The 19,571-nt window shown below is 57.2% G+C and overlaps 2 protein-coding genes and 1 pseudogene across 9 annotated transcripts in view; all 3 read right to left on the bottom strand.

The window, feature by feature from the left end:
- Positions 1–250: 250 nt before the first annotated feature.
- On the bottom strand, positions 251–7,874 carry LOC148403068 (equilibrative nucleoside transporter 2-like). 6 transcript variants are annotated; one of them, XM_088379217.1, is made up of 13 exons: positions 6,619–7,874; positions 5,683–5,829; positions 5,518–5,599; positions 4,520–4,683; positions 3,837–3,976; positions 3,617–3,751; positions 3,433–3,530; positions 3,298–3,367; positions 2,885–3,096; positions 2,339–2,444; positions 2,179–2,264; positions 1,864–2,089; positions 251–1,797 (listed from the first exon to the last, which is right to left on the bottom strand). In XM_088379217.1, exons 2-12 carry the CDS (start codon positions 5,712–5,714, stop codon positions 1,886–1,888), a joined length of 1,329 nt encoding a protein of 442 aa, XP_088235343.1. In that variant the 5' UTR covers positions 5,715–5,829; positions 6,619–7,874; the 3' UTR covers positions 251–1,797; positions 1,864–1,885. The 6 variants fall into 6 exon arrangements, with proteins under 6 accessions (XP_088235343.1, XP_088235021.1, XP_088235269.1 ...); XM_088378895.1 differs by having other exon boundaries at positions 1,890–2,089; XM_088379143.1 differs by having other exon boundaries at positions 1,890–2,089; positions 2,885–3,066.
- Positions 7,875–8,020: 146 nt separating this feature from the next.
- Positions 8,021–9,727, bottom strand: LOC148403067 (intraflagellar transport protein 57 homolog pseudogene; annotated as a pseudogene).
- Positions 9,728–9,870: 143 nt separating this feature from the next.
- The window catches only part of sorcs2 (sortilin-related VPS10 domain containing receptor 2), a 16,457-nt gene continuing 6,756 nt past the window's right edge, over positions 9,871–19,571 (bottom strand). The window contains exons 3-26 of one of the 3 annotated variants that reach the window (XM_088377147.1): positions 19,288–19,387; positions 17,540–17,704; positions 17,358–17,431; positions 17,203–17,267; positions 16,568–16,683; positions 16,346–16,435; positions 16,044–16,223; positions 15,837–15,983; positions 15,556–15,658; positions 15,414–15,490; positions 14,679–14,770; positions 14,498–14,605; positions 14,082–14,202; positions 13,862–13,995; positions 13,369–13,765; positions 13,109–13,295; positions 12,859–12,992; positions 12,648–12,771; positions 12,459–12,571; positions 12,010–12,117; positions 11,844–11,943; positions 11,426–11,525; positions 11,115–11,346; positions 9,871–10,844 (exon numbers count right to left, since the gene is read on the bottom strand). In XM_088377147.1, the coding sequence (XP_088233273.1) occupies positions 11,142–11,346; positions 11,426–11,525; positions 11,844–11,943; positions 12,010–12,117; positions 12,459–12,571; positions 12,648–12,771; positions 12,859–12,992; positions 13,109–13,295; positions 13,369–13,765; positions 13,862–13,995; positions 14,082–14,202; positions 14,498–14,605; positions 14,679–14,770; positions 15,414–15,490; positions 15,556–15,658; positions 15,837–15,983; positions 16,044–16,223; positions 16,346–16,435; positions 16,568–16,683; positions 17,203–17,267; positions 17,358–17,431; positions 17,540–17,704; positions 19,288–19,387 (3,040 nt within the window). In that variant the 3' untranslated portion in view covers positions 9,871–10,844; positions 11,115–11,141. Of the gene's footprint in view, positions 10,845–11,114; positions 11,347–11,425; positions 12,118–12,458; positions 12,572–12,647; positions 12,772–12,858; positions 12,993–13,108; positions 13,296–13,368; positions 13,766–13,861; positions 13,996–14,081; positions 14,203–14,497; positions 14,606–14,678; positions 14,771–15,413; positions 15,491–15,555; positions 15,659–15,836; positions 15,984–16,043; positions 16,224–16,345; positions 16,436–16,567; positions 16,684–17,202; positions 17,268–17,357; positions 17,432–17,539; positions 17,705–19,287; positions 19,388–19,571 lie in introns of those variants that run through there. The other 2 variants (XM_088377065.1, XR_015858771.1) reach the window with 2 other exon arrangements.

Genomic DNA, 19,571 nt, shown 5'->3' with positions numbered 1-19,571 from the left:
TTTGAATGACATCAGGAGATATCAACCTACCTTTCCACGTGCCACTCCGTGAGCTAAACCTGGAGTCACAAATGGCTCAAAAGGGGAATGACATCTTTGCCATGCCGTCACAACAGCTCAACTTTGTGATCGACACTTACCGTTTGATTTCGTGTTATAATAGCCATGGCGATCTTTGAAAGTGAGCTGTTGACTTGGACAAAAGCAATGCCATTATTAACATTAGTTTTGAATTCACATTTGAATACACTTATATACTTTCAAAAAGATTTTATTCATTCCCAAGGTCAAGTAAAAATTCGGTACATGGACACAAGCACCGCTGCGAGCGAGCGAGCGAAGCTGAACGTCTTTTCAGCGATGTTGCTGAAGCAGGGACGTGATGCACATTCTTGACGTCAGCGCGACGAATGGACAGTTGGATCTTTTCACCCTACGGGCAGAGGTGTCGAACTCAAGGCCCGGCCGGGGGCCGGCGGCCCGCCGAGACAAATTGAGGATCAACTTCATGTGTCAATAACGAAATTGCAACTTGTCTTCACTTTTCAAAACTACAGCTATTGCTAGGAATTTCTACCACTATTTTCAAATATTTGAACAGTCTTTCCTCGTGTCTGATTTCAGAGCGAGTTCTTCATCACTTAGCTTATACTGTACATCATATATGGCGTTGACATCATAATGGCCCTCCAAAGAAAACTATGAGGACGATGCGGCGCCCGACAAAAATGACTGACACCCCTGCACGAACCGAAAAGAGAGTCCCCGGAAGAAGAAAAACAACAGCAACCCCACATTGTGGGTCCATTCGAACAGAGAAAGGCTGCTAGGCACCGGTCTGTCTATGTATGCGAGGCACAGTGCAATGGTAGAAATGAAAAAAAAGAGAAGAGGAAAAAAACAAATACGACGACGACGACCGATGAACATTGGCATCAGTCCAACGTAGCTGAAAAATCAAGAAATGTAGAGCAGCAACATAGAAATGCTCTTCCTATGAACACAAGAAAGATTTTGCTCAAGAAAATTCCTCAATGAACGCCAGATCTAACTGAATGAATCTTTGTTCAGGCGGCGGCCAGGGCGAACAGCGAGATGGCAGAAGGTGCCTGTTTGGCTTGAATGTGGCAGGGACGATGAAAGCCCCCAAGCTCATTCGAACACGCTCCACCAGATGGAGGCATTGAGGCAAATGGGCGAAGACTCAACGTGGCTTCTTGGGTGGGCTCAGACGCTTGAACGCGCATGAGCAAAAGACATCCCTTCCTTGACATGCCAACTTTCCCTTGTCTCGTCTTTCCCTTGTCTTTTCAAGCAAACAAATGTCAAACAATACTACAAGAGCGTACGTTCCCTATGTTCGTCATTCCAATTGCATTGCGGCGGTCGGGGCCTTGACTTCAAAGTGGCGTTTGTTCACTTAACGAGCTTGCGACTCAATTTGCAATTCCTCGGTTTTGGTGGCAGAAAAATAAAACAAAACTGATGAACAAGCGCACACTGTCGGATGAAACACAAAAAGTAGATTGACTTGCACGCAAGCGCACGCACGCTTTGCGCACGCGTGTGTTGTTTTTGCACGTCAATCTCGCTCAGTCAACGTCCCAAAGCGCACGGCGAGCGCGGCAAAGACTCTTAAGTCAAGGCACCCCACCCAGGGCCGAGCCGAGCCGAGCCGAGCACCACTACACCAGCCTTCGCAGCAGGAAGGAGAGCGCGGCGCCGATGGACAGACCCAGAGCCAAGAAAAAGGTCATCAGAGATCCAGCCGTCTCCGCGTCCTTGGCCTCCACCAACCTGAGCACAAAAGAGCCGAGCGAGCGAGCGGTTTGAGCGGCGTTTGGGCTGGCCCGCGTCGCTCACCGCTCGCGCTTGGCTGGCTCACTCACTGCGGCGCGTACGACATGGACAGACAGACAAAGTATCCGCTGGAGATGGAGAAGAGAGCCATGATGACGGCAAAGACGGCGTCGGAGGCAAAGTAGACGGGCAGGAAGACGCGAGGCTGGACGTTACACAGCATCAGGAGCGGGATGAAGACCACGCGGGAGACCACCAGCAGCGGGAAGAGAGGAGACTCCTTGCGAGGCTGACAACACAGCGACGACATCCTCGAAAGGCGCTCTCGCTCCACACCGAGTCGCTTTGTAAACAAACGCTTTGCTTCTCGGCACTCACCCAGCGTATCAAGGTGGTGACCGTGCGGCCCAGCCAGTCGTTGATGTTGAAAGTCAGGAAGCAGCACACGATGATGAAGTAGTCGTCTGAGGGCGGGAGCCAGCAAGGGTTAGGGTTAGCGGAGCGCCGACGTGCCGCGAGGGCAAAGCCGAGCACCAACCCCATTTCCCCGGCAAGGCGGTCGTCCTGACGTCCACGGTGACGGTGGGAAACACCGACAGAGTGACCGTGAACACAAAGGTCACGCAGAAGGCCATCACCCAAATCTGCACACAAAAGAGGGGAGGCAGGCTTTTATTAAGCCAGCGTAAACTCTGGCCTAAGTCGCCAGTAGGAAAAGCGCCGACGCCGACGACACGTACGCTAGCCGGCGCAAGCCGCATCGAGTGGGCCCGCTGGGGCCAAGATGGCCGCCGCGTGCTTGGCCTGTTGCCGTAACGATCCATCCAAGCGGCAAATACTCTTTTGCTCGGTGCTGTCAACGCTCCAGTCTTTTGCCTGCTGGACCGTTTGTTTGCTTTTAGAGCAGGTCGGTTAGTTGGTTGGTTGGTTGGTTGGTTGGTTGGTTGGTTGGTTGGTTGGTTGGTTTTGAGTTTGATTCCGTTTGATTGCTTTTAGTCGTCATTCCAATACGTTTCCTCATTTCAAAAGTCACGACGCAATCAGCCAAAGTGCGACATTTCGAGGACGAGAAGAAAAGGGTCACCTTCTTGAAGACCGCGACGATGGAGGCTTTGGCTTGCTTCTTGTCCGCCTGCCCCAGCGCCAGGAAAGCCTCACGGCTTCGGTCCCGCCGGGCCTCGGAGCCCTCCGCGCCATCGCCGTCTTTGACGGGCGCCGAGCCGTTGGCGCGACCGTTGAGCTTGCCGCCGTCCGCTGTCAAGCTCTCTGCTTGACACACACGTGGGCGCTGATGGACTGCGAGTGCATACAAAGGGCGCCTTTGTGTGAGCGCCGGCCGCCACCACTCGCCGCGGATGAATGGAGGCCAAACGAGATAATGATAATGAATAAATTGATTGAATTGAGCCACGCGAGCGAGCGAGCGAGCGCTCCTTTGGAATTGCACACGCGTCAAGTCGCCAGCCAAAAGGCTCTCCCTCTCGCTCTCTCTCTCACCTGCGAGCAGCTCATCCGTGGCGCCGGGCTCGTATTTGGCGCCCTGGCCGAGGTAATGGCGGGCAAACTCCTGCAGGCAAGCAAAAAGCTCGTTGATGCAATGGCGCCCGAGCCGCTCTGGCCGGGAGTACCCACCAATCGGGGCAGGAGGAGGTAGCACGCTAGGGTCGCCAGCGTGCCCAGGCACGGCGTGATGAAGTAGCCCAACGCCGCCGACTCGGGATGCGCGTCACCTGGCCGGGAGGGAGGGAGGGAGCAGGTTGTCTGACACGTCGGAGCGAGCGGTGGGATTCGTTGGCACTGTCGCTTGCGCACTTACTGGCGGTGGCCAGCAGCATGGCCACGGCGGCAAAGGTGCCGGCCAGCCCCTGGCCGCTCATGAAGACGGCGCTGTACTTCTGGGGGAGCATCCCCACCAGGCCGAAGAGACTCCCTTGCAGCACGGCGCCGAACGCTGCGGGAGGGAGGGAGGGAGGGAGGACCAAAGGGCTCAGCGGCGAGCCCGGCGGCGGCGGCGACGACGACGGACGCCCACTCACAGTTGATGAACCAGATGGTGGCCATGGTGACGGAGAAGAAGCGCTCGGTGTCCATTTCCACCTTGACCAGCGCGGCGGTGAAGACGAAGAGAAGCAGGATGAAGATCAAGCTGCCGGCGATGCGCACCGCCTCCGATATCCTGGGTCACAGGTGTCAAAGCCCAGGCCCGGCCGGGGGTTAGGTCCGGCCGGTCCAAAGGGTCCCGTCGGGTGAAGGGCGGCATCCAGAGGAGCCAAAAACAAAGATGAGCAAGCGGACGGCGGCCCGCAGAATGCATCCAAGTGCGGCCAAAGGAAAACAAATATCTCATTTACTGTTTCTATTTTGGGAGTCGCAACTCATTTGAATGGCCGCTTGTCAGGAAATGATGGCACGTGACACCGCTGGACCATTGGCCCAATCGGATAAGACCCCCCCCAATCCAATCTTGATCAATCGACACCACTGCGGTCCAAGTGACCGACTCGTACGAGGAGACGCCAGTCTACTATGACTTTTGGCGTCTGACCGAGTTAGACCTTTTCTCAACCTTCTCGACAGTCCAGTCCCGGGGCACCTTGCCGTTTGTTGTCCGGCAAGACGCCCGAGGCCCAAAAATCCGTGCGGGACTCTTTCCCAGAAAGGGTTGTCCCCAAAAGGTCGGGCGCACGCTGGATACGACTTTGCCACGGGGATCAGAGACCTCTGGTAGAGGATGGAGTTGAGCAGGGTGAAGAGCAGCAGGGGCAGCTGGGACAGCAGGGTCATGCAGCTGTTGAAGTACTTGCTGTAGCCGCCGCCGCCGTCGTCGCCATGGCCGCCGTCCGTGACGTTGGACGCGTTTGCGCTCAGCCGTCGCTGGAAATACTGCACGTGGGCGAGAAGGTGTGGGAAGACAGAGGGAGAGAAAATGTTTGCCTGTGAAAAGCTTTCAAAAGATGGCCGGGAAAAAAAACGGCGTCTCGTGATGACGCCTCCGGCCGATGACATCATCAAAATGCAAAAAAACAACCCTTGCGGACGCCCAACAAAAACAAGCCGACGGCGAGCTGCTAAAAAGGGCTCTCTGAACCTCGGCGCGTGATCACGAGTTTGCGCATGACTCACCTATATCGGTCACAGGGTTAGGGGCTACGTGTGCGTGAGCCAGCCAGCCGGCCGGCTGGGCAGCCAGCCAGCCAGCCGGCCAGCCAGCCGGCCGGCCGGCCGGCCATCCATCCATCTGTCATCCATCCATCTGTCATCCATCCATCTGTCATCCATCCATCTGTCATCCATCCATCTGTCATCCATCCATCTGTCATCCATCCATCTGTCATCCATCCATCTGTCATCCATCCATCCGTCATCCATCCATCCAGAGAAAAATAGCAGCACGTGTGACATGTCAGCTTCCCCGACCGACCTTTGGCACATATACCCACCTCACGAGAATGTTCATTCACCGGGATTCCGTTCACTCACAGTGTAATCGAAGACAGCAAAATTGTTCCTTTTGCTGTCGCTACACCCGTCGCCGTAGACACGGCCACCGACGCGGCTCCAATCTAGCGGCCGCTCGCTCGGCTCGAATCGCAAACACTCACTCGAGCGAGACGAGGACTTGCCTTGAGGCAAAAGTCCGGCTTGACCTCCAATTTGTACGGGCAATTTGAAATCTTTTTGGGGTGGGCTGATCTTTATACATTGACTTTCATTTACCAGCGACGCAGTCATGAAGAAGTTCCATGGCAGCAGAGTTCCCAAGCCCAGGATGAAGAAGCAGATCCCAACCAAGCAGCCCCTGAAATGATGACGACAGACCACAAGGACGGAATAAGTCGCAGAGCCCACCGCAGCATCGGCCAAAGCGCACGCGCGGCTCACCGGTCTGAAGGAGCGGCTCCGAGTCGCTTCATCTTAAGAACACCGGGCGGGAAAAGTCAGCCACGCCGTCGAGGGCAAGTCAGCCGCAGCAGCCTCAGCGAAAAAAAAAAAAAAAAAAAAAAGGAGCCTCTGCTTTTTCACGCTGCGCTGCGAGAGCACAAATCGCAGCTCAGAATGTGGGTGCGCAGAAAAGCACAAAAAGGATAAGGAATCTTCCACGAAATTCATGGCCCATAATTGAGGATCCCTCAGACTCACTCATGGGCAAGATGTAATACATACATACTCATATCAGCTCTTTTTGAAAGAAAAAAATAATAAAAATCCAAACTATATCAAATATAGTATCAAAAAATAAAACCATAAGCTGACCAGAACACATCAAGGTGCGATTGTTTCCATCATGGGCAATTGTTTAAATTGCAAGATCTAAAACCTAGGTGCCCATTTGGTTTCCTTTTGTAATGAAAAAATAAATCAAGTTTTAAAACTAGATCAAATAAATGTGTGTGACGTTTGCATGTTCTCCTCGTGTCCGCGTGGCTTTCCTCCTCCCACATCCCAAAAACATGCTTGGTAGGCCCACTCTGAATTGTTGTAGAAAATATAAAAATGAATGAGACAAGTGGGAGGGGCTGCCAGCCGTTTTTCCCAGATATCGGGAAATAGATATCACGGAGATAGAGTGAAATATATTATATTTGTTGGAATATCGGGCGGGGGACGGCTGAGCACAACACAATATGTATGGGGGCGCGACCGCTACCTGCAGCTGCCGCCGCCGCCGCCGCAACTCCCTTTGCGGCAAATAAGCGATCGAATGACGGACGAGTTTCGGTCGAGGCTATCGCGAGTCGTGGCGACCGTCGCAAGGAAGGACATTTGACGGACGTTCCGTGGGCTGGCTGATGTCGAATTGGAAAGAAAGGTGCTTACTTGAATGGATGGGAGAAAAAGCGCGTGTTGACGCTCATACGTAGCCTTCCCGCCAGCGCGGAAAAAAAGCAGCTTTCTCTCCTCTCCTCTCCTCTCCTCTCCTCAGCTCGCTTCCTCGTGGTTGCCGCGGCGGCGTCGCAGGTGGCGGCCCGCCCGTTTCTTCTGCGTGCGTGGCTTCTTCACTCTTCAACTCACATCCACAAAAGGCTGGCTGGCTGGCTGGCTGGCTGGCTGGCTGGCTGACCGGCTGGCTGACCGGCTGGCTGGCTGGCTGACCGGCTGGCTGACTGACTGGCTAGCTGGCTAGCTGGCCGGCCGGAGTTTTTTGGAAGGAAGCAAGGGCGCCGCGCCAAGCACTTTCCAGCAGTAGTACTTCCTGTATGACGTCACCTGCGTCACTGTCATGTCGTCACGCCGTCATCTCTCTGTCTCTTGCGCCGCCGTCCACACGGCATTTTGACGTCCATTTCGAAACGGGACACGCTATGCGTGAAAATGCCACATTTTCATGTCGTCAATATGAATGATGACTTGCTCGTCATTCAAGTTGTTATTTTCCTCTCCCAATTTTGCTCGAGTGTCAAACTTCGAACAAGAATGACGGTTCAAAGCAGCCAATACAAAACGACGAATAGATGGCCGGGTTAACTGGCAACAAGCAAAAGGGCGACGCTCTTAACTCAATTGAGTTGAATTGCATTCGAAACAGCGCATTGAGCCGCGATTTGTGACCTTGACGGACGTGACGTCATCGCCGAGCGATGCGAGCGCCCCATTGTATGCGTTGCTGCTCCGTGGTGTAGTTTATGTTGAATTGAAACTCCCAGGAAAGGGATGTGAATTTGCGAACGGTCACATTTTCAGAAAATGACTCGCTAGCGTCCCGACCACGGCTTTCCGCAACGCGGCCAGTGCAGCTTCCGTTGCATTCGCGTAGGGAGGGGCCGGCCGGCCTGCCTGCCTGCCTGCCTGCCTGCCTGCCTGCCTGCCTGCCTGCCTGCCTGCCTGCCTGCCTGCCTGCCTGCCTGCCTGCCTGCCTGCCTGCCTGCCTGCCTGCCTGCCTGCCTGCCTGCCTGCCTGCCTGCCTGCCTGCCTGCCTGCCTGCCTGCCTGCCTGCGTGGCTGCCTGCCTGCCTGCCTGCCTGCCTGCCTGCCTGCCTGCCGGCCGGCCGGCCTGCCTGGCAAAACATTTTCAACTTGACATGTCTTGGCGGTCTGTCGTGCCCCCTACATTGGTTGAACAAAAATCCCGTCTCCGTACGTTTGGCCTCGGACTTTTGTTTTTGAACCCAAACTGGACTTTGCCCTGGGAAACGTTTGGGGTGCGTAGGAAGAGCAAAAGTCTTCTCGCAAAACAGGCCAAATTTGACACAGAGAAAGGAAATAATCGCTCAGTCAAATGATTTGATCAAAATCTTTGGGATTTTCTTTTCCTTTTTTCACCCTTTACTGACGTCTGGCGTGCAGTCACGCGAGTCTTCTCACGGAAAGCAAAAGTTGCCAACGGCTGCTTGATGATATTCATTCATGTCATGTCGAGCAGTTTTGAAAAACAACAACATGGAAGCATGCAGTCAGCCGGGCCGGGGCGAGGCGAGGCATGAAAACGCTTCCGACCGTCGGCCCCCTGCCCCGCCCCCCTCCCCTTCAGGAATCCCAAGTCCACGTATGTGAGGCGCGCGCAAAGTACGTGTGCTCCGGCGAGACGCTGGCGTGCGCGTGGCGCAGGCTGCCGCCGCCCGTCTTCATCTGCAAGCGCCGGCTGGCGATCATCTTGTCCAGCAGGACCATCTCCTGCTTCTGGTCGGTCATGCAGCGCTTGATGGTGACCAGCGGCGCGCCGTCCGACACGCTGCTGTTCCTCCGCTCGGTCTCGCGCTTGACCCGCTTCAGCTCGTCGTCCATGTCGGCCAGGACGCGCGCCTTCTCCGTCAGGCCCTCGCTGGCTCGCCGGTACTGCTCCTTGGCCCGGCCCAGTTGAGCCTGAGCCTGGCGGTAGTCCTGGATCAGGTGCTCCAGCTGATTGTTGACGTACTTCTCCCGGCTGCGGACTTTCTCCAAGGTCTTGCCGATGTCCTCCCGCAGCTTCTCCAGGTAGCCCTCGGCCTCTCTGAAGGAGGACGAGATGCCGTCCCGGTGCCGGTGCATCTGCTCCACGTGGATCCTCCAGTCCTTGTTGTCGTTCTTGACGGTGACCTTGAGGCGCGGGAGGGCGCGCTCCACTTCCAGGTACCATTCGGCCGCGTCCACCATGGACTGCAGGATCTCCGTGTTGACGCAGGGCACCTTGGCTCGGGGGCGAGCGCTTCGTAGCTTCAAGGCCTCCAGGTCCGGGGTTTGCTCCTCGTCCTCGTCGTCGGCCGCCGCCGCCTCCTCCTCCTCCCGGCGCCACTCACCTTCCTCCTCCTCCTCTTCCTCCTCCACCACGTTGACTCGGGCGTCCTCGTCGGCGGCTTCCCCGGCGGGGCCTTCGGCCGGGTACTCGGGGCTCCCGAAGGAGAAGCCCCTCTTCTTGAGCGCCTCCTCGGCCAGCCTCTCCAGCACGAAGCACACCTGCTCGCCGGAGCCCGACAGGAGTTTGGAGGGCGGGAAGTCCACCCGCACACCCAGCGCCCGCAGCTCGGCCAAGATGTCGGCCACGGCGGCGCCGGGCTCGCCGTAGTCGGCGCGCTCGTGGAAGGGCCTCCCCGCCGCGTTGATGAGCCAGGCGGCGATGATGCCAAACATGTAGAACTGCTCGCCCGGGTTGGACTCCACGTAGGGACTGGACACAAAGTAATGCCTGCTCAGGTTCCTCATGTTGTGCTTGGCCAGGACTTGGTCTTGGTAGTTCAAAATGTGCAGCTTGTCCAGCAGGCGCTCCATGGCCACAAAGGGCCGGTAGGCCGCCCCGGGCCCGCCGCGCTCGTCCTCGTCACCGCGCCGCTGCTGCTGCTGCTGCTGCTGCTGGGCCATGTGCGCACCGCGGCTTGGCTCCGGCCCACCGACTGGAGGCCTGTCATCTCTGGCCAAGAAGCGGCTGGCGGGCGGGCTGGCGGGCGGGCCGTCCGTCCGTCCGTCGCCTTGTGGCGATGTTTACACAGCGCTTGTCGTCTCTGTGGAGGGGCGCGGCGCCGTCGGGTGGCCGTGTCATCAAAGCGCTTGTCGCCTCTGTTGAGCGCCGTTGCGCGGGACGCTCTCTATGATGTCACCGCGCCGGCGAGTGACGCGGCGCGCCCACGCTCCGGAGCAGAAAGGCAGCGGACGCCGCACGTGTTAGCCAGGAGGCCTTTATTCCGGGGAGGGGCGCTCCCCGACCGGGACCCTCCCCGACCGGGACCCTCGCATCAGATCGGCTCGCCCGCCGACAAAGAAAAGGGCCATCCCATCCGAGCGTAGGAATGATCGCGACCGGGGAAAACCGCTGTGCCATCTGTGCTCGTGTGAACGTCTTTCCCGGCTGGGTCGGTGACAAAGGGCAAAACTACGGCCAAAGGGCGAGCGGAATATATACAAAAAACATGAACGTGAAGCCACTCTCGGGAAGTCTCGGGACGCACGTTCCTCAGCTCCGACAAAGTGGGATATCCCGCAGGTGTCCCGATACATTTGAGCAGAAAGTCTCCAAAAGGATATGGTGAGCGTATCAAAAATAGTCACATTGCTATTTGCTGGAAATGTATCAAAAAGGGAGGGAGGGAGGGAGGGAGGGAGGGAGGGGGTAAGGGACCACGTTGTTCCCACGTAAAAATATTACTGAGTGCAAAACAAAAAACACGTGAAAAAGGAGGTACAGAGCAGCCCTCGTCTGGTTTTGACGAGGCTTTTTAAGACCCCCCCCCCCCCCCATCCAAGGCCTGCTACTCTTTCTTCAAAAAACAACAACACCAAAACAACACGGTTGGCGTGAAAAACACCCGAGTGAAAAAGAAAGCCGACGTTCCCGTGTACACTTTTACACCACTGCGCTGATGCTCCACCTAATATAGGCTGTCTGGAAGAAAAAAAAAATATACCAAAAAATTCCCTCTGTGCCCCCGACTTTCATTGGTTAATGATGGTGGGGAGGCGTGGTGAGAAGGGGGCAACTTATGGGCAAGCCTGCCGTCCTTCGGAGGAGAGCGTCCGTCGAAGCGGGTCGCCGCCGTGGCTTCGAGGCATGGGGGTGCGCTTAAGGGAAGGCCGAGTGAAATCCGGCTCGGGTAACGGCCGCCGGCCGACTTCTCCGGAGCCACCGCTGAAGGTTGCCTAGCAACAAGAGGTAGGAAATGTGTTCCTAGGTGTACGTAGACAGCGCCCGGCCCGGCCCAGTCCAAACATTCCAATGCATTGCCGCTTTCTTCTTTCGTTTCAGACACTAGCTGCCAAAAGAGGGCGGCAAAGCACTCTTTGTCTCCGTATGAAACTCAACTCACTTCGACCTACTGAGATGCCTGCCACATGTCGGTCCGCGCAAGCTTTCGCCGGTCAAAAATACATCAATGAATTAAATAACGGAAGGAGCAAAACCCTCGGTACCTTGTGTTTGAGTGGCGCCGACCGAGTTCAGTAGCAGCGGTTAGCGGTGGTCCGTATGAGGGAGCGGACGGCGGGGCTCGCTCCCGCGCGACCCAGCGAGTCGGCCTCGTCGTCCTCGTCGCCCCGGATGATGTGCTGCGTGTCCTCGCTGTGATTGACGGGACTGGTCATCTCCTGCTCCTTCTCGTCGCGCATCTGGGCGTAGACGCTGCGGCTGCCGGCCGGAAGCTTCCTGAAAAGCAGCCCGAGCTGGTCCTCAGCCACGCACGCCAGGAGTTGGCTCGGCTCGGCTCGGCCAGCTTTGCACCCACCTCTTCAACTTGTGGAGAAGGAAGGAGGCCGTGGCCGCCACGCCGATGAGGAGAACGACGGCGAGGGCCCAGACGCCGGGAGCGCCGGCGACTCCGTAACCTGCGGTCGTGACGCCGCCGTCAAACAAGAAAGGGGAGAAAAGGGCGCGGCCGGAGCAAGACGGGCGCGGCCGGAGCAAGACGGGCGCGGCCGGAGCAAGACGGGCGCGGCCGGAGCAAGACGGGCGCGGCCGGAGCAAGACGGGCGCGGCCGGAGCAAGACGGGCGCGGCCGGAGCAAGACGGGCGCGGCCGGAGCAAGACGGGCGCGGCCGGAGCAAGACGGGCGCGGCCGGAGCAAGACGGGCGCCGCCGGAGCAAGACGGGCGCCGCCGGAGCAAGACGGGCGCCGCCGCGCGCCGCCTCCAACGGGCCGCTACCTGCGCTCGGCTCGGCCGGCAGCACCGCAACCCGGAGACCTCCTCGCAGCGTAAAGCTGACGTTGTGGTCTTTGAAGGCTCGCTGGATGGTGGCGAGACGCTGCGGAGCACAAAGTCAAACGTCATGCCCGCAAAAGCTGCAGACCATCGACCGAGGAGCGTTCACCTGGTGGTGCGACGCGCTGGTCTCCGTCGGGAGGACGTACAGGTCGGCGGCGGTGGGCAGGCCCGCCTTCACCACCGTCACCAGCGACTCCTGTGGAACGCCTGTGGCCTGACGGAACAAACAAAATCAACCTGCCTTTCCAGGCGGAATGAATACATAAATAAATAAATAAATAAATAAATAAATAAATAAATAAATAAATAAATAAATAAACGATTAAACAAAATAGATCAATAACAAAACAAAATCAAAATAATAATCCATCAATAAAAATAATAGATCAATAATAAAAGAAAAAGAAAAGAAAAAGAAACATGAATAAAGCGACCAGCGCCGACTCGTGTCATCATCGTCATCGTTTGAGGAGCACCGATTTTTCTCCTTTGCGTTTGGCGTCAGGCTGCGAGTCGGCCTCGGCCCAGAGGGCCGCCTCAAGCGCCTTCATTTACCTCAACCAGCGTCTCGGTGAGCACCCGGCCCACGTCCTCCCGCCACTCGGGAATGTCAGGATTGAAGCGGTCCAGGTGCGCGCTGAAGCTCAGCGGGATGACGTGGAAGCTTTCTGCCGGGGCGGGACGAGCATTTGGACCCCAAGCGCCCGCAGTGCCTGCCGCCGCAAGCGTCAGAAGGCCGCTTACCTAAGACGCGGACCGTCCTTGAATCCTGCACCGCTGACCTCCCGTTGGTGGCTTGGACGCTGACTGAGATGCGGCCCTCCTTCGGGAAGCTGGTCAGCAAGCTGCTGCGCAGAGTCAACCTCGGCTGCCGGCCGGCCGGCCGGCCGGACGGACGTTAGCGGCGTCAGCCCGAAGCGCCGGCGCGTCTCGCTCGCAAGGACGCCTTACGTACCTGCGGGCTGTCTCCGATCCACCAGTAGAAGACGGTCAGGTTGGCGTCGGCGGGAAGGACCGCGGCCGTCAGGTTGATCTGCTGGTTCCTCCTGGCCACGGGGACGGCTTCCAGGCGCACTTGTTGCAGAGGCGCTGCATTTGACCAGCGTAGAAACGCCAAGTTTACTACGTGCAACGCCGAGTTACGTGCCGCTAGCTAGTAGGGCCACTAGAGGGCGCCAGAGTTTGCAAAAGCGCCCTTCCCTAACCTGCGACCTGGATGTAGACGCTGGCCCGGTCGCGACCCGCCGCGTTCTCCGCCAGCACGGAAACTTTGTAGACCCCCGGGCTCTCGTAGCGGTGGCGGATGGGCTCGTCCGTCAGCGTCAGGTTCCGGTAGATGGCCCGGAAGCCGTCGCCCAGGTCCACCTGGTACTTGGTGCCGCCAGGGTCGCCCTGGGTGAGGATCGGATGAGGAAGACTTGTAATTGAATTGGCTTTTTTCATCGGGTCCATCCCAGAGCCGTACCGCCTGCTGGCGGACGACGAGCGTGACGTCGTCGCCCGGGGCCACGGCCGGCGTCTGTCCTTTGACGGCCACTCGCAGTCCTCTGGGGGGCAGCAGAGGGCAGTGACTTTGCCGCCCGCTCCTGTTCAGGCCCCCCTGGCACACATTGGACTGCACCTTGCGATACCTGCAACACAAAAAAAAGCCACGCTTGACAAATGGCCACGCTTTTGACAATTGCGGCCACGTGACGGCGGTCAGGAACGAAGACGGATGTTTTTGCGTGTTTGGCGCAGACCCCGTGCTGGACTGGAAGGTTTGCCCCGGGCGGCAGTCGTCCGGCGGCGACTTGGGACGGTGCCAAAAGTCGGCCAAGCACTGTCCGCTTTCCGCGTGGGATGGCTCGAAACCGTAGTCGCTGGAAAGAGAAGGGAGCAATGAGGCCGCCGCCGCCGCCGCCACCGGCCTTTGCTTGCTTGCTTGCTCGCTTGCGCCCTGTCCGGCTGGCTCTCACCAGGCGTAGTCTCGTTGGCTGCAGCGGCAGGTTTTGGTCCCCAGGGCCGAGGTGTAGCTTTTCCCTTTGACGCAGAAGGCGGCCTCCTTCCTCCTGCGGAAAGTCTGCTCCTGGCCCATGATGCACTTTTCGCCCTGCGGGGGACAGGACACGGCTGCTTCAGTAGCTTACGGTGGGAGCGAGCGCCTGCCCTCCTGCGCCTGCCCGCCCGCGCCTGCACCTGCAGGTCTGTGAGCTGCCAGGATTCGTAGTCGGCCTCTGCGCACTGGCGAGGGAAAGACTGCCGGAAGTCCACTTTGACCAGCTCCCAGTCGGACCTGTAGCTGATGTGACCGAAGACGCTGCGGGCAGAGGACACCCAAGCGCAAAGATGGCCTCCCACAAAGTGTGCCCCGTTTTGCTTGCGCGCCGCACCGTGGCGCGTCGTACCGCCGCCACCTTTTTTCTAAAGTCAAACATTCGGCCGTGGCAACCGAGGGCAAACAAAAAAGGGACATCTCTGCCAGCGACCTTCGGACGACTCGTTTCACCTCGTCTGTCGGAGCTCGCCGTCGGAGTTGACGGGATGGCAGATTGGAGTGTGTGCGCGCGCCTGTTTGCGGCGGGAAGAAAGAAGCGCCACGGCGAGCCACTCACGTCATCACCAAGGTCTGGTCTCCCGGCTCGCTCAGGAGTCCGTCCACGAAGACGGAGGTGGCGGTGAAGTTGTGGACCGTCCACGTGCGTCCCTCGTCCGTACTGAACCTGCGCGGAGAGTATTTGGCACTGTACACGGAAGGAGCTCTTTTAAAAGAGCTTTTGTCTTGCGAGTGCATACTTGAGTATCTTGAGCGGAATGGAGGTGTCCTTGATGGCCACAATCACGCCGCCGTGGTCCAGGTACAAAATGTGGTGCTCCTCCTCAAAAACCTTGACATGACACCAAAGTCACAGTTTTCACATTGGCCAGGTCAAATTCATCCTGTAGGTAGGTAGCTAGGTAGCTAGGTAGCTAGGTAGGTAGGTTAGGTAGGTAGGTAGGTAGGTAGGTAGGTAGGTAGGTAGGTAGGTAGGTAGGTAGGTAGGTAGGTAGGTAGGTAGGTAGGTAGGTAGGTAGGTGGGTAGGTGGGTAGGTAGGTAGGTAGGTAGGTAGGTAGGTAGGTAGGTAGGTAGGTAGGTAGGTAGGTTTAGGTAGGTAGGTAGGTAGGTAGGTAGGTAGGTAGGTAGGTAGGTAGGTAGCTAGGTAGGTAGGTAGGTAGGTAGGTAGGTAGGTAGGTAGGTAGGTAGGTAGGTAGGTAGGTAGGTAGGTAGGTAGGTGGGTAGGTGGGTAGGTAGGTAGGTAGGTAGGTAGGTAGGTAGGTAGGTAGGTAGGTAGGTAGGTAGGTAGGTAGGTAGGTAGGTAGGTTTAGGTAGGTAGGTAGGTAGGTAGGTAGGTAGGTAGGTAGGTAGGTAGGTAGGTAGGTAGGTAGGTAGGTAGGTAGGTAGGTAGGTATGTAGCTAGGTAGGTAGCTAGGTAGGTAGCTAGGTAGGTAGCTAGGTAGGTAGGTAGCTAGGTAGGTAGCTAGGTAGGTACCTGTCTCCAGGTCTTGCCGCAGTCGGATGTGATGTACATTTCTTCCTTGTACTCCACCAGCTTGGAGCCGAGGTTACCTGAAGGAGCACGGAATGAGGAGGGAGAAGACCGCCTGGCGGCGGCGGGCCAATCCAACTCTCACCCGCTCCCATGACGAGGCCCGGAGCCGAGTCTTTGGTATGGACGGTACCGGACACGTAGGGGTTGTCCGCCCAGCGCAGGTGCAGGTGCAGCTGGCACTCAGGCTAAAGAGAGGACAGACGGATGGACGGACGGACGGACGGACGGACGGTCGGAGGGAGGGAGGGAGGGAGGGAGGGACGGACGAGGAGGCGGGACTTGAGATGCGTGCAAATACGTCTTGCTTCTGGAACGTTAGCGTGAAAAAGGGGAGACGGGACGCCTTTGCCCGCCCGCTCTTACCGCTTTGCAGCTGATGGCTTTGCCGTGCATGTCGGTGGCGGGCGGGGCCAAGGGCTGCCAATCCCGTCCGTTGTTGTGGGTGATGAGAGTCCGCACCTTGCCGTCCAGCCTCTGATTGGCCAGGAAGACCCCTTTAATGCCACGAACCTGCACGGAAAACATTGGTCACGCAGAGCCTCCCTCCGAGCGTCAGCGGCGGCGTCTCACCTCCAGGATGTCGACCAGGACGTCGCCCTCCGGCTGCCGGGCGCTGCGCACGTTCTCCAGCACCAGGGAGTAGTAGACGCCGCGCGCCTCCGACTGGTACAGGTTGTACGAGTCCGTCTGGTGCCACTCCTGCAGGGCCAGGAAGACCTGCCGCTCGTCCGTGCTCACGATGCGGACATCCTGGACGGAGCAAAGCCGAGAAGGGGGCCGGCTGGCCGTCACGGAAGACGCGACCCGACCCGACCCAGGCATCCGCGGAAATGGCATCCGAGAAGATTGCCTGCCTGCTCAACTCGCCTCACCTTTGCCAAGGCGTACTTGGGAAACTTCATCTGGACAAAGTCGGCGCGGCGATACGAGACGTAGTGCTCGGTGCGATTCCCCGCCGTCACCTGGGAGCCAGCGCGAGGCGAGGCGAGGCGAGGCGAGACGTGACGTGACGTGACGTGACGTGACATGACATGATGCGACTGGGCTCTCCTGACTGCGGAGGGAAGTTTCTTGTTGTTTGCACTGCGCTTTACCTTGAGGAAAATGTAGTCGCCCCGCACGGACAGAGAGTTGCGGTCGATGAGACCCGGGAACCCAGCGCTGGCCGCCGCCGAGCAGTTCCGGATGATGCAGGTGACGTACAGGTGACCTGCAATGACCAAAAGGCTGGAGCACCTCTGGCAAATAAATGCCATTCCAAAAATATTCCACTGCTTTAACCTTGAGCGGCCTTTTGCTCTCATGATGAGAGAGACAGAGAGATGGATGGATGGATGACGGATGGATGGATGACGGATGGATGGATGGATGGATGGATGGATGGATGGATGGATGGATGGATGGATGGATGGATGGATGGATGGATGGACGGACGGACGGATGGATGGATGGATGACGGATGGATGACGGATGGATGGATGGATGGATGGATGGATGGACGGATGGACGGATGGACGGATGGATGACGGATGGATGACGGATGGATGGATGGATGGATACACTTCCCTGGCGGGATATTTAGAAGCCAGCAGTTATATACACAGGTTGATAAACAAATAATAAAATAAAATAGCGTAATATTAAGAAATAACAAATAGATCAATAATAAATAAATAAATAGATGAACAATTAATGGATGGCAGCACAAAAAAACAAAAGAAGGGTGTACCTCCACTTGTGTCCTGCATCTCCATGTGCACCAGGTCAGGATCCACATCCACATCGGGCACTGCCCTGGGACCCAAAAAAACAAAAGAAAAAGAGAATGAAGCCTCCCTCCCCCAGCACCCCAAATGCGAGTTTCAGGAAGTTGCTTCAACTGACCAGAATGCTCGGTCTTTGGTCACCCGCTCCTGAAGCAAAGTCCACGTGCGGCCCAAGTCGGCAGAGGCAAACAGCTGGCGCCATTACACAGCCAGCCAGCCAGCCAGGAAGAAAAAGACAGACAGACAGAACGTTGATTTTGTGTGGGACACATTTGGAGCTGACGGTGTCCGGTGGCGCACCCGCCCGTCCTTGCAGTAGGCCAGCAGCTTGTCCTCCTCCTTGGGGTGGAAGAGCAGCACGTCCGGGCTGAAGGATAGCGAGCGGCGCTGGAAGGAGGAGCCCTCGTCGACGCTGATGAACAGCATCTGCTCACGTTGGTACACCGAGGAGCCCACCAGAAGCACCTGCCATTTGCATCGAAAGAAAAGAAGGAAGGAGCACGCCCGGCCGGCTGTCATCATCGCCCCGCCAACCATCAAGCAGTTCTGCAAAATGTGCGGCCCATCTCGCTCCTCTGAAGGCCGCACGCCAGCTCTGGAATGACACCCCCCATCTCCGCTCAGCCAGGGGTGCCTGCGTGAAACCGAATCCCCAGTGCGCTGGCGGCGGCGAATCATGGATGCGCTCGGGCGGCGCAAAAAAAAAGAAAAAAAAAAAGAAAACAAGCGTGAGGTTTTGTTCAAAGGAAAATGATTCATGACTAAAGGGGTCAAACTCAAGGCCCGCCCGCCACATCATTTCATGTGGCCCGCCAAGACTAATTTTGCATCCACTTTGTGTCATTAGTACAATTAGAAATTGTCTTCACTTTAAACTTGGGCCTCCTCTCTGGAATGATTAGGGGGCAGACAGCAAAGAGGTTGGTTCACTTCAAGTTCAGCTTTGGCGCTCCTGAATTATTGAACACAAGGCAGCCGCCGCCGCCGCCGCCGCCGCCGCCGCTTGCCCTCAAAAGCAAAAACCAAAGCAGGAACAACAACCACTAAGTGTTGTTGTTTTTTTTCCTGGGCTCTGCATGAAGGAAGAGCTGAAAATGGCGTCCTGATTGGGGGGGGCAGCACACGCGTTTAGGATTTGATGTTCCTTTTCAAAAAACAGCAAAGGCATAGCATAGGCAAATTGCATCAAAGCATTTTTGCTATGTGCTAATGGCAGCTTGACATTGCCGAACCAATGCTGCCATTTGTCCAGTTCAAGCCACTAAAATGGAAAATGTTCACTTTGATTTGTCTCGACGCCTCGTTTATCGGCCAGCCGTCAAAGCGTTGGCGTGTGTCGATGCGGGTTAGGGTTCGTTCGTTCGTTCGTTCGTTCATTCGTTCGTTCCTTCCTCCCTCCCTCCCTCCCTCCCTCCCTCCCTCCCTCCCTCCAAGCGCATTTGGCACAAATGATGGCGCCAATTAGCCGGCGTTAACGAGGCCTCCTTAGCCTCGGCGCGCTTTTCCTCCGGCGCCTCCGACTCCTCCTTCTTATCCGTCAACTGCGAGCGACCTTACAGAGCGGCGCCAGCTCATCGCGGCTTGGACCGCCGCTCGGGTTGCCGTGGCAACTGCCTCCTCCACGTTGTGCTTGAAGACCGCCTCCGCTCGGGCAATGCCTAATTCAATGTCTCGCGGTGGCCGGGCAAATGTATCCATTTAGATGCAGAAACACACACACACACACACACACACACACACACACACACATGCGTGAGCGAGCGAGCGAGCGAGGAGAAGAGAAGAAAAAAAGATCCATTTGCCACTTTTTGCCCTTTTACGGCTGGCTCTCTTCCCGTCCGTCACACTCGCACACGCCGACCGGCCGGCTGGAGAGAAACGGCTCGCTGCGAGTAGACCTTCTGCTCACGTTGGACGCCTCGCACGCAAAAAGCGCCAGAGAGCAACGGTAAGTGTCTTCTTGAACTACGTGCGTGACCTTCCGCCGCTCGGCCCAATTTGACAGAAGGAAGGTCAATGTCCGGATGAAGAGCCAAAGTGTCTCCTACCTTCTTCTTGTTGGTCGGGCAGATGTAGAAGCTGCTCACCACGACGGTGGTCCCTGGCACCAGGTTGAGCTTGGTGTAGGTGCCGCCGTAGTCGGCGGACCTGCGACACCGGCAAACGTCAAGCTTCAGACACAAAAGCCATCTTCAAAAGGCCGCCACCGCCGCCGCGACGACTTTCAACACACTTTCCCTCGGACGCATTGCGCCCTCGCTCCACCTTCCTTTCCCATTGAGTGCGTCTTGGCAACTTGTGAAGTTTGACACCTTTTCCGCCACTTGAGGCA

This window comes from Syngnathus floridae, chromosome 1 (genome assembly GCF_059516105.1).
Source record: "Syngnathus floridae isolate MCC-2025c chromosome 1, RoL_Sflo_1.0, whole genome shotgun sequence".
In the NCBI taxonomy this organism is placed as follows: Eukaryota; Metazoa; Chordata; class Actinopteri; order Syngnathiformes; family Syngnathidae; genus Syngnathus; species Syngnathus floridae.
Note: the sequence above shows the minus strand (reverse complement) of the source record. Positions and strands in the feature narration are given on the sequence as shown.